The 17,270-nt window shown below is 34.1% G+C and overlaps 2 protein-coding genes across 2 annotated transcripts; both read right to left on the bottom strand.

Annotated features, from left to right (window-relative positions):
* LOC121263432 (protein S-acyltransferase 21-like) lies at positions 1-6,287 on the bottom strand. Its single transcript, XM_041166319.1, has 10 exons — positions 5,888-6,287; positions 4,876-4,989; positions 4,669-4,789; positions 3,987-4,189; positions 3,023-3,091; positions 2,693-2,764; positions 2,432-2,560; positions 1,544-1,624; positions 1,261-1,467; positions 1-1,034 (listed from the first exon to the last, which is right to left on the bottom strand). The coding sequence occupies exons 1-10, from the start codon at positions 5,930-5,932 to the stop codon at positions 138-140; spliced, it is 1,938 nt and encodes a 645-aa protein (XP_041022253.1). The 5' UTR covers positions 5,933-6,287; the 3' UTR covers positions 1-137.
* A 3,489-nt stretch (positions 6,288-9,776) lies between these two features.
* Positions 9,777-15,925, bottom strand: LOC121261998 (MLO protein homolog 1-like). The gene is made up of 14 exons (XM_041164446.1): positions 15,794-15,925; positions 15,601-15,658; positions 15,029-15,288; positions 12,970-13,086; positions 12,647-12,707; positions 12,105-12,190; positions 11,953-12,027; positions 11,598-11,686; positions 11,444-11,493; positions 11,179-11,219; positions 10,852-11,025; positions 10,672-10,698; positions 10,409-10,537; positions 9,777-10,163 (listed from the first exon to the last, which is right to left on the bottom strand). The coding sequence occupies exons 1-14, from the start codon at positions 15,923-15,925 to the stop codon at positions 9,777-9,779; spliced, it is 1,686 nt and encodes a 561-aa protein (XP_041020380.1).
* Between the last annotated feature and the right edge of the window lie 1,345 nt (positions 15,926-17,270).

Raw genomic sequence — 17,270 nt, 5'->3', positions numbered from 1 at the left:
GAATTGGTGAACATATAGCATAAAGATCCAAGAGCTGCATAGAATCTATAAAGAAAAATCAAGTTGAAAAAGAAAAAGAATCTAAAAAAATCCGGGCTCTAGATCTACATATCTGCTAAAAGAAACCAGTGGCTTGCTCAGGGCAATGTAGAAGAGAACTGGTCTTGTCTGGAATCACTTGGAACAAATACAGGAAGCTGGCCACCCCTCTGTGACCTACCCAGTTGATAATAACTTGATGTAGAGCCTCGATTCATGCCAGCAGCCACTGAACTTCCATCTCTTGTTTCTTGGGCAGGTTGTTCATTCACAACAGGCCCACTAAAGAAAATGGATTGACCTGTGTACAAAAGCTCGGTTCCAAAACCTCTGGAAGATGAGGAAACAAAACGTCCAGCTTCTTGATCCCAGAAGACAGAAGATCTCGTGTTTTCAGCAATACCCAAGTTGCTATTTCTACTAGGGATTTGTGCTACATTCTTATGACCTGCATTTTTGTTTTGTTCACTTCGCTTTGATGACCAAGGAGATTGATCAGCCGACGATTGATACATAGGATTGAAGTGATTTCCGTGTGCAGTTTGTTGCTCCAATGGCGAAGGTGTGAGGTTGGAGAATTGAGGACTGCTGAGATTATTCACACTATGATGACATGTTTCAATATCTTCCTTGCTGGTGCAACTTGGTGGATAGGAGCTCCTGGGAAGAGATAGCTTCATTGTCCTGGCTCTAGCATTTCTATTGCGAAACCCTTGGTCAGTACTGATCGGACTGCTTCTTCCACTCACATTGCTACTGGATAAATGGTCGGCATCATGTGGATGATGTCGTGAACTAATTGGACGGAGAACAGAAGATGATGCTCTAGCTTTAGTGGCTGCTTTAATTGCTTCATTAGAATCCAGTTTAGCAAGTTTCCATGCACTGATTCGGACTGGACGCTGGGGTACCTTTTTTCCCAGGTCAGACGGTACTGCATCCGGATCCACTGTAGATGGTAGGCGTCCTGGCTCCAAATGTGGTATAATTTCATCCTGCTCATTAGACACTCGTAAAACAATCAATTCTTGCACAAAATTCACTTTATCAAAGGAGGACAACACAAGCGATCATGTGACATCTTGCCCCAGCCTAATCGAATTCATTCTTAGTAAATTATTGGATAATATAATTAAGGATTTAGCAGGAAATTTCTACATTTAATCAAAGATTTAATCTAGATCCTAGTCTCCTCTATATGATAAACAAAGGCGGTAATACCTGATGGTCCATGAAGATTCTTGGAGGGGTACACCAAGCACCTTTATATTGCAAGCCCATTCCAAGAGAGCTTTTACCACTTATAGCAGTCACAGATGAACTAGTTGGTGATGATGCCAGACTTTGTTGATCACCACCATCTAGAGATGGACCAGGCGGTTCACTTTGGGTTCTCATGGCAACAAAGTACTCATAAGTTGTAATACCCTACAGCAAAAGCAACAATGGTTTACCACATGCATGTTTAGATAGGTAGAGGGGGTAGGCCATTTAAGGAACATACCTTTCGAATCAGAATCATGTGGAAAAAGAATAGTTCTCCCAAAGGCACAGTGGCTAGGAAAGAAACAACCGTGCATAAGGCCTGTTATCATCAGAGAATTCATGTTGTTTCAGGCTTTACAATTCCTTCATCACCCAGCATCTAAGATTTATTTTTTTGATAAGTAGCGTCTAAAGATTTATTATTATCAAAACAAGTGTAGTACATGCATTCTTGGTGCAAGATTACTTCAGCTGGCTTTGCTTTTCAAGTCATAATCTGGCCAGATCACTTCAGCTGGTTTAACTTCAGCAGATGTAAAAAGTTGTCACTAATAAAAAAAAATCCTTGGTGCAAGATTACTTCAGCTGGCTTAATGAAATAACAGCACTACATGCATTATTCACAGATTAAGCCACATAGGACCATGTAAGGAGACAAAAACCAGCCAAATATATCAGTTCCATTTACAGAATCTACCATTTTGATGTTACAAGTAGGTAGAGCCTAGTAGGACTGTGTGAGAAGAACCCAAAATTAGGTCCACTTTTCTGGCTGATAGATTCCCTGAAAAATAACTTAATATTTAATAGACCGATGATCTCTACAGTAAAGATTCTTTTGGACTCTGCCATTTTTCTTACCAAGAAGAATCCCGTGTTCCCATGTGTATGATTACAAAATCAGCCAGATACAAAGAATCCGACAGATAAGCCTGATTAGGCATTTCTTGGCATGGATGATAGGTGCCCGACCATGGTGATTCTTACAGGCCAATAAATACATCAACTGCAACAACATTTTACTATTTTTTATGATCTATAAAAGCCACACCAGATATAAAATCATGATACCATTTTGAAGGAGAAAATCAATACAGGCTGAAGGCAAACAAGGCAGCAAGCATACCACCACAGTAGCAAAGGGGGGCCGGGAGAATCCGACTCCAAGTTTATCAGCTATCTGGTTCTCTGTACCCTTTTTATCAATAAAGCATCGGACAATTACAGCAATGCCAACCCCGCATTCAACAATAAGCTGTTATTCACACCAACAAAAGAACCCGAGAGAAAATTTTTTAGATCAAACAACAGGATTTATACCAAATAAGACAGGCCATAATCCATGGAAAATGAGAATCCCAAACAAGGATATTATACTAAAACTTACCCAAATGAGACTCACAGCCATAAGGCAAACAAACGTCACATAATTTTTCCTCCCTACACAGTTATTCAACCACTGCACCACATTTTAGAAATGTCAATACAATAGTTAGAGATATGGACAGGATGTTGCTAAGCAAAACCAAGAATATCATCTTTAAGATAGAAATGTTGGAACATATTTGTAATCATCTAAGCAATAGAGTCTTCTTAGATGCCTCCTAGATAATTCTACATGACTGCAGGTCTTAAAGTAAATGAAGCTTACTTAGATGAAAAAAAAGTCCTTGAAGCCAGAGATTCACAAGAATATTAGAACATTTTTTAAGCTTACCCGGCAATGATGATCAAATCCATCAACACATTTGTCACAACTTCTACAATGTTTGCTGAACTGGCGTACCTACAGAAAAGACATAATGTGATCCTTATAATAACTCCTCTCAGTGGTTTCATCTGTAAATGAAGATTATTCTAACCAATGGTTGTAATGGATAAAACCATTTAACAAAATTCAATAAACATGACCTTGTTCTTGTAGAAGAAAATATTACACCAACAAACATTACAAAACAAATTCACAGATTGAGATCTAATTTTGACAGTCCATATAATCTAATTGCAACTTGTTCGCTCATAATATGTCTATGTGAAGATATGTATACCGAATATGCAAAGCAGTATATGATGTGAGGCTCCAAACAATCCTCAAGAGGCAGATATAAACCAAACTCTAGGAGCTAATGTTCCACTTTTCTTTATTTGAATTTGAAAAAAGGGAAAAAGAGTTGTAAGATGCACACTAAAAGCAAACCTTATTCAACAAATTATTACAGATGCAACCTCTATCGTCATTGAGTGCAACTCTTGCCACTTTTCATTTAATGCATTCATATGCATACAACACCTGCTGTACATGCTTCTTCAACACATCAACTAAAAGTGGGCCTCAGTGTATATTTTAAATGGGTAAAAAACACCAGTAACATCTAAAGATCACCTCCCTAGAGGGAGAATCAAGATTCAAAGTGCTACGTCAACTTAATAAATTTCACATATAAGCAACTATCTGAACTAGGTATTGGGAGTTTACCCCAAGTCTTGGAATTTCTGTTCTGTTAAAAGCTTTTTTTTTTTTTTTTTTCAGTTTTTCTCCTTTGTGCATACTTTTCTGGGTACATGTTCGGGACAGAGGAGATTTGCTAAATATAAGCAAACCATTGCATGTGTTGAAACAAACTTTTTTCTTGTTATATTTTTCCCAAAAAGAAGAAGCCTTGCCAGCAAGACTCTTGTACCTCAGCATTACATAATGTGCAGAATAAAGCATCCTCATCTCCAGATTGTTGCTGTAGAAAATCATCTCTGCGGCAATCTTCTTTTACAAGAAAACCACAAAAGAAATGTCCGACTTTTGAACGGCAACCTGAACCATGCCTATCAGATTTCTCTCCATCCTTTAATCCCATCTTGCCGGATTCTTCAATAGAAGATGCATTCCCTGAGACAATAATCACACACCATGCTGTTTCAATGAGAAATTGCAAAGAGCAAAGGCATAAGGAGATGTTCATGTTCTAAATTTACCCGGTGGTATACCAAAAAGGAAAAATGAGTATCACTCTCATTTTCATTAAGGGAACCAGTCCACTTCTGCCATTAAAGTAGACAAATCTAGGTGGCTAGACATGTCAGAGGTTTCCTGGTAAAGATTTGGACATCCTTTGGTCATTACAACTGTTTTTTTTTTTTTTTTTGAGAAAAAAAACCTCAGGTACATCAATCAAGATTCCTTTCTTCTAATGGTCCAATGTGTACATGCAACTGCATTAAAATCATTCGTATTACAAATCCAATCCCCTTGAAAGTACTTGCTAAATGGTGAGAACCTTGACACGAATATCTAATACGATACTTCACCAATTCTAATGTTTTTAAAAAGAAAAAAAAATAAAACTATACTGTATCACGAATACTGACCATGCAGATCCCTGTCATTGGCAGATTTATAGGCATATGTCTTGTCAGCATCAAGCAGAATTCCAGGATCAGCGGGGTCAATAGCCGTGCATCGAACATAAAGAATAAATACAGAGAGTGCCTGAAATGATAATCAAGAAATAAGACAAAGGCAGAAACACCCATCAAGTAATTATGGATGGGAAAAAACTTGAGGATTGTGCTTACCAAGAGAGAGTAAACACCAATAGCTACATATTCATATATTTCCGTTCCAATAAATGGGGCCAAAAAGGCATAATATGCGACTGATAGCAAGAAAAAAACAGTTATAGCCACAACCTGTGCAGGAGGAGAAAATGAGGCTTAGAAATCTTCATTATCAAAAACCACATAGAAGGTGCAGACAGTGTACCAACTCTCACGGCCACCCAAAACATAAATCCAACAACCCGTGATCACCATTGGAGGTTATCTTATTTTTTCTAGAGAGGGGGTTATCTAATATGACTACAATTGTGCTTGACTATATTCATCCTCACCACGACAACTTAGATCAGACTACTTCTATAGATTTAGTTCGACTTAGGCTTATTTGCAAAAAGTTTCCATTCCAAAATTTTTATCTCATCTCATCTCCTTCCCAAACATCACTCAAACATAGATACTTTCAAACTAATCATTACAACTTTCCTAAACTTTCAAACAACAATTCAACTTTTTCAAATCTACAAACAAAAATAATATTAAAAAATTATATTTTAACAATATTTTAACTTTATAATATTTTTTATTCAAATTTTTCTCTCACCTTTCCCAAAACTCCATAAAACTCAAACTATCTCCCTATTATTCACAAACTATCTTACCACTATTCACAAAATTCTAATCTCATCTCACTCCCCAAACTTGTCCGACACTAGTTTTAAAGAGACAGCGTATGAGAACAAAAACCTTAATTTCTCAGAACTATCAACTTTACCGGTATCATAGTTCCTAACTTTAACATAATTTACGAGAAAGCATAAGATTTAAAAAAAAAAAAAAAAAAAACAAATAATACGTAATTAGAAGTTGTATATAGAACCACCCCCCAAGGGAAAAAAGAAAAAGAAAAAAGCATTGGCTTTATGTACAAAAACCCCAACAAATGTTCAAGAAAAAACAAAGACCCCAACAAACCACATTTTCCAGAACAAGAGTTTCGTAGTCTACCAAACGTACAGACAATTCAATTCACCTGAAAGGTGTGGGCTGGAAGTTGCCATCCATGATGCCGAGCCATGGCCAAAAACTCACTCCAAACTCGTCAAGAAAGAGCAAATTGAAGCAAAACGAACCACCTCAACCTAATCGAGCCCCGGAACTTCAATCCAACTCAAAATGTCAGAGTCACGACTCACCAGTTAAGTACTGGTCCATTCTTGGAGTTCTTTTCTTTCACCAGTGAAAAACATGAAGAACTCGAAGCGTTTGCTTAGGTTTCAATATCGACCCAGAAGGAAAAAGAAAAAAACGGGGCTTTTCTAGTCCACCAATCCAGTTGGTTTCGTGTTCTAAAGGCCTGTCAAGTCCAATTCATAGATAAAAAAAACTTGGGAAGAAGAAGAAAAACTGGACTAACCAAACTGTGCGATACCATCTTTGATGTACCGCAGGTTATAACCATCTTATTTTATTTTATTACCTAAATCGTGTTTTTTTAGAGAAGTATTCATATTTTTTTTTTATTAAATGAAAAGCAATACATATTTCAATAAATTAATTCGTTTAAATTTAATTATTATTTTTCATTTTGTCAGTTGCTTTTCACTTAGAAATTGAGTTGGGATAGTTTGTAATTAGTAAAATAAAAATTGAATAATTTATTATATTTTGAGTAAGAATTTAGAAAAATTATTTTAAAATTTAAAAAAATTGAATTATTTATTATATTTTTTGTAAAAATTTAAAAAAATTATAATGATGAGATGAGATGAATTAAAATGTGTTTTGAATTCAAATGAAGCCGAGTCAGTGTGGCAGCCACGCCTAGTGTCCATGTCAAGCGTACACTCCAGTGATAAGGTAGCACTGCCATGCGAATTAACTTTAGACAAATTATAATAAGAAAAATGTTAATAGAAGTTCTCAAAATTACAGTTCAATTTAATTATTTATATATATATTATTTAATAATTAAAAAAGTGACTATTATTAAAATTATATATTTTTTAATAATTGAAAATGTTAAAAAAATATTTAAAATAAAATAATAAATTTATAACTAACGGTACAATCAGCAAAAAATACTAGACGGCCCGTTAGCATAATCCTTATAATTATTGTGTTATTTTATTAAAAATAATTATTAAAAAATGTGTCACTGTCTTTTCATGTGAATTGAAACTAGGTGTATCAATTAATTGAAAATATGTATCCAAATCCCAGAATTCTTGAGAGAAGATGCAAACAAAAAGGCAGTTCAGTTTTGGCATTTGATTGGGTAACATGAAGACAAATAAAAGATCACAAATATTCCACTTTCCTAAGATTCTGTATCTATTTTTGTGGAATGATTGAGAATGTAGGTTGGGTATGGCAACTCCATTGACGTAGACATTTCAGCGTCTAATCGGATCATCTTTTTGTTAAATGGTCAGATTCAAGATGTGGTCCAACCATAACTATAAAACTTGCATCCAAATTTATGTCGTAACCGATTTTAATTTTATAAGAGAAATGATAGTTACAATTGTGAGTATGTAAATATTGTGTAATCACTTTAAAAAAATAAATAAATACAGGATCCATATGAAAAAAAAAATTATTTTTTTAATTATAGATCATACTATTTTTTAAAACGACTGGATAGCGCTTGTATACTTCACAACTACATGTAGCATTATTCATTGTACAAACATCCTGCCTTTTATATTCATATAGAGAAGTGTTATAGTTTACAGCTATAAAAAAATTATATAAAATTAAATTTACAAACTTTATATAATACGTTAATTTTTTTTTTACAATAAAAAGTAACTTCACAATTTAAAATATTTACCGCATCAAGACATATCAGTTTGTAAATTTATTTTTATGAATAAATAATTTATGAATGAGCTATTTTGTAATTATCAATCATATTAAGCGCTACGATATTTTTTGAGTGATTTTATAAATTAAATATTTAAATAAAAATTCACTTCAAATGTAACATATAAACTTATCGATGAGCAACATTGTTGCAATGGGGCCAAAATAGATATGAGACATTTTAGGGATTATATATATACTATATATATATATATATAATATATATATTCCTGGAAAATAAGCGCTTTGACTTGCTTAAAGTGGGATGCATCAACAATTGGACTATAATTATATAATATATTATTGTTCAAGACGGACTTTATTTTTGTCTTAATTAATATGGTTGTGTTGTTTTATTGCGAGTGCTTTTTTCTTTTTCCTTTTTTATAATCTAGAGGAAATTTGGACCCTTAAATTATATGAAGATTGATGCATTTGTCTGTCCCACTAATGATTTGGAATTTTCTTTGTTTTATTAATTCGAAGTTTCCTTCACGGGAAAGCAACTTTTTTTTTTTTTTTCAAGAAAAGCATATATTTAACTACGTAATTACATAAATACAAGATTTTATAGGATAGGAGTTCCCAACAATCCTTCAAAAAAAAAAGCAAAAGCAACACTATCAAATAAAAATAAAAAAAGCAAGTTCTCGAATCAAAAGATTGACTCTAACCCATGTCTCGGAAAGAGAATGCAACGTAAAAGCGATTACAATGTCTGATAAACAGACTAAAAAACTACAACTAAAAGTTGCAGTCGAAATGAGTGTGCTGCATTTTGCTGGTCTAGTCCGGCTGAGGGAGACTATCACCGACATTTTATCTTAATCAGTGGTTAGAGAAAACAGGAACATATGAGAATAACAACCTGCAGATAAACTGATACACCGGCATAGGACCGTCACTGGTTGTGGTGGCGCGTGTAGATCACGCGCCACACTAGGAAAAAAAAGAATAGTCAGATTTGAGAGAGCCGAAACCACTAATCCCGACACTGTCACGTGTGGCGGCAGAGGGCTCCACTTGGCAAGGCGATGCGTGGAATCCATGTGCATTGTAGGCCGCGCGTGAGATACATGCGTCACTCGTTGGATGATATTCTCCTACCGTTCGACAGATCGACGATGGAGAGTCCGATGGTGGGGCGCGTGGCAGCCTTGGAAGGCCAAAAAGCAGTAGATCAGAGTATCTAGATGCTATCATCGGAAAGCTTGAGAAAAACTAAAAAAAACCTATAGACAGTGACGACGATGGCTGGTTGAGCGGAGGGAGGGAGGAGCCAAAGCTCCAACCCCCTGGGCGATGAGATTGTAATTGTTGGCTCTTTAGGTAGAGAGAAATAGGCTGGAGAGATAAACAAGCAGTCACGGGAAAGCAACTTAGCTAGACATTGTAGTGCCCATCAATCTAAAAAACTCATCGATTCCCATATGTGGTTTTGCTTTTGTCTTTTAATAGCTAGCCCTCCAAATTAATGTAATTAAATGCTACATCTTACTTTGATTAGAAGCATGATGTTAAAATCAAGAATAATACAGATGTGGTCATTTAATTGCATTTCAAACTCTTTAAAACGTTCTAGAAAATGGGTGACTTCAAAAAAATACAAAAAACCAAATTGATGAGTCGTAAGTCATTTATTGAGTATTTATTAATGTTGTAAGTAAAACTCTGAACTCGCATGAACAACGATAAATTTTGTAAGGAGAAATTGTATTTGCAATTTTAGAGTGCGGAAGTGTCGTTCAATTCATTTAAAAAAAGTGAATAAATATGAGATCCACATAAAAAAAAATATATTTAATAGTGGATCGATCCCACTCTTTTTCAAAATAATTATGCGGTGCTTGCGCACTCCACTACTGTACGTAGAATTACTCAACCCAATTTTGTTTGCATAATTGTTTTGTTGTTGTTACAAGAATTTAAAAAAACTACGTAGGAATTAAATAAACATGAGTTAGTATGGATGAAAGGGACTAATTACTTACTGACTCAATGGTAGCTCTACCCAAAAAGAAAAACAATTTAATTGTCAAAATTTGGGTGCCCTTTTAAGCCTTAGAAAATGAAAAATCAATACTATGGAAGTTTTCATCTCTTGGTGGTTGATCATGATGATCATGACCTATTGATTGATGATCAGGGGAACCGATCTGATCAATTTCTGAAAGGTCAGTATCATCTTGGTGGGATCTTGGGGAACTGAGAACACCAGCTTCGAGCTCTAATTTACTGGACTTGTACTTGTAGTTGTGGAGCAAGTGTCTGGGTGATGTTCCTTGGCTAGGTGTGTTTTCCCCACCCATCAATCCTGAACAACTAGTATCTACTCCACTAGCTTTCCTCAACTTGTTTCTATCTTTTGCATCCTTGTGCCATTTCTTAAGAGCCTTTGCTGTTTGCTCCTCAAATATAGCTTTCTTCATATGAGATCCCATCTATAGACATGATGAATTGAGAGTCAAAATTTTCATGTTTGATGATACATTTAGTTCACTGAATTCAAATTCAAAATGGGCAATCGAGACATTCTCTAATTTTTTAAACAGACTGGATGGTCTAACACTAAGAGATATCAGTTCAGGTAATTTAATGTTGTAGAACGTCTCACATAATGCATTTATCTCTTTTTAAAATCGAACAATCCAATTCAATCAATCCGCAAATATTAGCTACTACTTACATGTATTACTAAGGCATAGAGAGGGAAGGTGATATAGCTGCAAAGGATGAGAAGGGCTATGCCGAGTGAAACCTTAGTCAATGCTGCCGGCAAGTTTCCACGAAAGCAAGATGTCATCCCAAACTCATACTGGCCATCTAATATTTCCACAATTATATATGCAAGAAATTAGTTCCACTTTTACACTTTAATCAATGGATAAAATAAGGTGATGAGTTGAAATAATAGCTTGAGTGCAGAAATCATGACTTACACAAATCCACAAGAAAATATGCCAACTGGAAAGCTGACTGTACAAATGACTCAAGTCATGTTACAACTATGTAATAATATTGGAGATCAAATGATGTTCTTAATCGTAAATTTCATTATTTCTATGTTGTATTTAAAGTAAATAAATGACAAAATCAGTACAATATTAAGATAGTCGAGCGACATTTTACCTCGAAAATGGTAAAATGTATGAGAAAGAGAATCCATCGAGGACTGTTAAACCAGAAGTACTTATTGTTTGGCTCTACCACTGGAGCTCCCTCAACAACCGTTGCTCGATCTTGTATTTCTTGAGCCATCTCAATGATAATAAGCTCAAGCTTTGTGCCAACTAGTAGAAGTATCTGCGCAAGAAATTAATAATATCATACAGATCAGCAGCTCAGCTAGCACTAATATTTAAATAATTTCAAACTATAGTATAAGATGATTAGATTATGTATGTTTTGAGACAACCAGTATATAGAAATTAAGGTCAGTTCTGATCAATTTCTTACAACTAGTGGTGCCAATGACAACCAGGTGAGCGAGTACCATTCTGCATCATTTAAGAGAAAATTGTTAAAATCATCGTCATTAAATTTTTTAATTATTTAATATTGAGTAATGTTGGATACAGTTATAAAGTGTGCAAGTCTTGCACAGTCTATTTGAAAAAAAGCGAGGCCCACCATGAAAAAGTAGTTTTTTGGGTCCCAAATACGCCTCAAATGTAGTAGTATTATCTAACATTATTCACAGGAAATTAGATCAGAGATTTACTGTAAACATTGAGAAGCAAGAAAATGACAGCAGAAAGCCACAGTGGAAGGCTGCAAAAATAGGAACAAACAGAAACTTTAGGACGAGAAAACAATGCGAAGGAAACAATTAAAGTAGTACTGTAATTTGGACTGAAAGATGCATGGAGACTGACCTGATACCCACCACCATTTTGAAGTCATCTTCCATGGATCTTTTAATATACTTATGGAAATTGAACTTGCTGTTTGGGGCAAAATGTGCCTGCAATTCAAATAATGAATGATATGCATTAACTACTATTCACTTTCATACCTCATATCTATAGCTTTTTCATAGGGTGTGGATGTGTTTTTCATAGGGTGAGAGGGTGTTTTTCATAAAGTGTGGATTGTGGGATGGTGAATAGTACTGACAGATGAGAAGAATTTTTCAATTCAAATGTGTTTTGAGTTTGGTCTGATTTGCATGGTACACATACACGAAGACAGAAAGAAAGAGTATGAAAAAACTGGTCATAATTCACTCACATTTATAAATCCACGACGTATAGTAGCATAGTCCACCTTTGACACCGAGCCAAAGAATTGCCTCAAAAACGCCACCTATGCATGAAAAACATCATTCCAAAACAACAAATTCAGAGAAATTAAAATCGAAATAAGAAGAAGAAGAAGCTTACGATCCATCTTATTCCAGTTGTTGTTGAGAAGCCAGAGTGGCGCTTCACAAAAGATGTTTGATGTGTGAACCTAAATCTTGTTGGGTCTGAAGAATCAAAAGTTCCATTGCCTATTAGTTTTGGGTTCAATTCCTAAAAATATAGGCCCAACCCAATCAATTTGCAGAAAATAAAAGAGAAATTATTAATAGGCCTTTTTAATCACTTTTTTTTTTTTATGAAATAATTCATAAGAGAAAAATAATTTATTAATTATTATTTTGATGTTTCACTAATGTTAAAGAGTAATGTTAGATATAATTATGGGTTGTACAAGTGCCACACATTTTTTTGAAAAAAAGCGAGGTCTAATGTTAAAAAAAAATTTTTTATGTGAGTCTTATATTTACTTACAACATATGACGGTATCTAGTATTACTTTTTAAAAATTACGATGAATTTTATTTCTCAAAATAAAATGTAACATTACTCTTTAAAAAATATGATGAATTTCATTTCTCAAAATAAAATGTATAGTACTCCAAGAGAAGAAAAAAAATCACCATTGGTGCATTGGTATTCCAAGGATGATGTTTCCGATTCCCATGCTTTCCATTTGTTCGTCTGATCAATATCCACATGCAAAATAAGAAATAAAATAAAAACCTATAAAAATAAGAAATAAATAAATATCTCTTTGATGTTTATATATATTAACTTAATATTTCTAAAACAAATCCATAAAAATAAGAAATAAATAAATATTACCCTTTTTTCTCCTTTGTAAGCAGTAATTTTATATTAGCATGGAGAAAATATTTTCCAACCAAAAATAGTAAATAAATAGCCTTATTAAGAATTAATATAATAAAGGAGATCGACATACTTTAGCTTGCGCCAGTGCCATGGTAATGACGCTGTAGAGGACATGAAAAACAGCCAGGACGAATATGAATATGTGCAATTGGTGCACCCCAGACGGTGAGATCAACGGGACTTTATCCTAATCAAATACCACAAAACCTTAATGGGTTATTTGCCTTCACATGATCACTATACAAATAAATATAATTTTTCTTCAAACTTAATTGGAAAATGGAACCCAATGGATTAAATTTGTCATCTACGTCCCTTTAAAATTCGAATTAAAAAAAATGGTTTAGCCATGTATAAAAAAAATCTCACAAACTGACGTAACTTGATGTAGTATGTTAGATTATGAAATTACTTTTATTGTAAAGTATATCTAACACGTGTTAGTTTGTAAGTTTATTTTTATGAGATTTTTATTTGTGGTTATGACAGTACTTAATTCTCTTAAGAAAATATGTACTTGTTTAAGAGGTACTCAACGATATTTTAAAATTAGACTTTTTAAATAGAGAAATGATATTTGCAATCGTGAAGTGCATAAATGCCTCACAATTTATTTGAAAAAGTGAGTAAATGAAAAAAAATTAATTTTTTAATAATAGATCTTACTATTTTTCAAAACGATTACGTGCCGCCTGCACACTCTACAATTGTACGTAGTATTAATACTCTTTTAAATAAGACTTGCTTCTCCTATTTTCAACGGACACTTCATGTCAAAGTTACAAACTTAATTTGGATGAATATATAATCCGAAAGTTTGAAGGAAAAACCTGCTTAAAAGTCTTAAATCATGTTTCAGAATTAAAGTAATATGTATATATATATATATATATATATATATATATATATATATATACTAGTAATAGGGTAACGTCCAAGGGGCGTTTGCCTAATTTAGTTAATTAAGAATATTATCATATTTAAATTATGTTAAAATTCTAATTATTTATATAGTTTTACTTTTTTTAAAATATTTAACAAAATTTCATCATTTATTTAATGATGAAAGATTAGTATTTTATAAATTAAATTTGATAGTTTATTAAGATATGATATTTATATTTTAATTATCTATTTTAAATTAGTTCAAATCAGTGTTTAAATTTCTACCATTGGATTAAATTTAGAGACTTATGATGAAAGGTTGGATTTAAATCTCCAAAACTTTCATTTTCTCCTCACTTTCTCTTTCCCCCTCTCTCTCCTTCCACTTCAGCAGCCACGTCTTCCCTCTCTCTCACCCGATTTCCTCCCTCAAGCAGCCGTGCGCCACCGTGTTGCGTCACTGACCACATCACCAGCTTCCCCTCACACAGGCAACCAAACCCCACCGTCGAAGCCCCTTGACAGCTCCTCCCTTTGCCGCATGTGTGCAACTCGAAATGGGTCTAAACGCATGGGTTCTCCACCCTTGCGCCACAGCAACTCAACCCTAACTCCACCAAGCTGCACCACTATTGAGTTCCCCTCACGTTGTGGACCACTTCCATAAAACTCACCACCCGTAGCTCCTCCCTAGCCCTACCACACAGCGCCTCTACAAGCACATGTTTCTCCCCGTAGCGCTGTTGTTAGTCAAGCCCACGCTACCGCACCACCACGACAGCCTAGATCTGCCGCATACAGCCCATGACGCCACCACCAACCTTCCACGGCACCTCTCCTGCTCCTCCATGCCCAGTCGAGCCTCTTCCTCTCCCATTTTGTAATTTTGTAAATTTGTACATTTTGTGATTTTGTAAAATTATGATGATTTACGGTGAATTTGTGATCATCCTATGGTAATTTTAAGATAATTTACGGTGAGTTTGTGATCATCCTATGGTGATTTTGAGATGATTTACGGTGAGTTTGGTCTATACTTACTATGCTTGTTGTGATTTTGTGATCTGTTGTGGTGATTGTGATTATTTTATATGGTGATTTTGTGATTTATTGTAAAGATTTTGTGAAGAATATTACTGTGAGGATGTAGAGAGGAACGAAGAAGAAAAGTATAAAATAAGAGTACTGTTTATTGGGCAATAGACACTTTTAAGTATAAGGAGATATAACATGCAGTTTCTTACATATTTTGAGCAGTAGTCGTCTCCAGCAGGGCCGCCAGCCAAGACTCGGCGCCATACTACATTTTCAGCATATGAAAGTAACTTTCTTCTGTCATAATTGCCACCTCCTTTATCATCATCATCTGTGTCGTCCTTCTTATATTGATCATAAGGTTTGCATGGAAGCATTGTGTCTTCAAGTTCTGCTGGGATGCATATCTTTGCTATAAATCTCGTACTCACGGTGAGCAGTAGGGAAATAAAACCTAACAGCATCAACTCTGCAACACAGAAAACAGACAATTACTTTTAATGCGAAATGTGATTGGTAAATATATATCATGTTTCACTTTTGAATGTATCATTTTAATCTAATGCACGGTTGATGGATACTGTCGCGTCAGCATATAATATAATAAGATGAAATTGAGACGAGTGTCGTAATATATAGCATATATATATATATATATATATATATATATATGTAACTCGTTGGACCAACACTCCAATCTATTAATGGCACAATAATTATATATATATATATATATATATAAAAATTATAAATACGATACTCTAATTAATAGATAATTAACCAGCTTTGATTTTCTCCAATGCTTCACTCATGGCCTTCTTCCGGCGTTTCTGAAACCACTGCATGATCAGGACAGAAAAAAGCAAGGTAAATGGGGGAGATGTAGCAGTAAACCATGCATGCATGCATATATATGCTACGTACCCAGAAATTAAAAAACCCATGCATGATTGATATTGGCTAAAACAATATACCTTTCCAACGGAATGAATCCCATGTTCTATCAGGACAGATATAATCACAAAAACAGCACACACAACCGCCAGCGCCCATGTGGGTGTCTCCTCCAGAGTCCTATCTCTTGCAGCAGTACTACCGGCAGCCATTACTGCACTGCTTCAAGAAAATTAAGCAAACTAAAGTACGTACTTGGGATAGATCATATGATCAGTCGACACGATCTTAATTAAGAAAAACTAGGCTAATTCCCAGAATTATAAGTTTTGCATGCAGTTCCTAGGCAACAAGAGGATGGATCTTATAAGCATTTAAGTACCCTTGGAAAAGCTGATGATTGCGCGTTTGAGATCCTAAAATGATACGTTAAACTTGTCCCGTACTTATGTTTTTTTCCTCCAGGAAAACGATACGTACGGTAGGTAATCCTTAGAATGCTAGCTGTTGCCCCGTCAAGCCGGCTAGGCGCTAATATTGCAGTCAAAATAGAGAACGAAACCAGTCAAAGTCGAAATGGTTAATTAACAGTGGGTGTTCTTGACATAAATGATTTAATAATAAAGAGATCTCAAAAAAAATAAATAAGATTTAATGTGATATATTATATTATAAAATTATTTTTATTATAAAATAAATTTAACGTATCATATATATAAAATCATATCAATTTATAGATTTTTTTTTGTAAAATCTCTTTATATAAAACTGTAGCACCTCTTATTCTTAAATTATTAATTACGAGCTGATAGGTTAATGACAATTTCCCAGCTTCCTCTAGCTTTTGTTCAATCCGGTGATCTATAAGTGGGATTATTGCTAGTAGATGGTGTTAAAAATTTCTTAAGAGAGATCAGTATTATATCGATTATAGTTCAACTAGGATGTCATCCTTTTGTTGTTGGAAGATTGGGATCGTGCATTTTAACTCCGGTGTGCATGTCTAATATATGAGAAACCACAAAAGAAGTATGTATATAAAAGTAATCTCACAAATTAATTATGTAGTTTGTCAAAATAAATCTGACAGATAAAATAAAATTACGTTAATTTGTATGATTATTTATGTGTAATCCATTTGTAGTTGTAGCACTCATTGTAAGTATTGTTTGCCAAATTTAAAAAAGAAATTCCATCTAATTAATACCCTTTAAAAATTAGTTTTTATTTTTAAATATTACTTAAAAGGTAGGTGTGTAATGCCAAATAATCTAATGTATAGAATAAAGATTATTAAGGTCTTTTGGAGAATTATATAATATGTATGGATGTTTATAGTTATTGTTTTCCCCGCTAGGAAAGTAGGTAGCTAGCTTTAAAGACACCAAAGAGAATATTCTAATGTATAGAATTAAGATTATTAATTTTATATTTTATTTATAAATTTTTAATAAAGAAAATTTTGAAAATGTAGATGAAAGATTGCATAGTAAAATTTAAATAAAAAATTTTATCTGTAGTCACTTTTACGTATTTTTTATGCACTCCACTAATATA

This window comes from Juglans microcarpa x Juglans regia, chromosome 4S (assembly GCF_004785595.1).
Source record: "Juglans microcarpa x Juglans regia isolate MS1-56 chromosome 4S, Jm3101_v1.0, whole genome shotgun sequence".
NCBI lineage: Eukaryota > Viridiplantae > Streptophyta > Magnoliopsida > Fagales > Juglandaceae > Juglans > Juglans microcarpa x Juglans regia.
This window is presented reverse-complemented; position numbering and strand designations above follow the sequence as displayed.

Coding starts and splice junctions, on each gene's coding strand:
- LOC121263432 (XM_041166319.1), bottom strand. CDS start 5,932: ATGGCTCGGCATCATGGATGGCAACTTCCAGCCCACACCTTTCAG. Junction 4,990..5,887: donor TTCCAGCCCACACCTTTCAG/GTGAATTGAATT, acceptor CCTCCTGCACAG/GTTGTGGCTATAACTGTTTT. Junction 1,625..2,431: donor CCCCCTTTGCTACTGTGGTG/GTATGCTTGCTG, acceptor TGATGATAACAG/GCCTTATGCACGGTTGTTTC.
- LOC121261998 (XM_041164446.1), bottom strand. CDS start 15,925: ATGGCTGCCGGTAGTACTGCTGCAAGAGATAGGACTCTGGAGGAGACA. Junction 15,659..15,793: donor GGATTCATTCCGTTGGAAAG/GTATATTGTTTT, acceptor CTGATCATGCAG/TGGTTTCAGAAACGCCGGAA. Junction 10,538..10,671: donor TCCAGTTGGCATATTTTCTT/GTGGATTTGTGT, acceptor TTAGATGGCCAG/TATGAGTTTGGGATGACATC.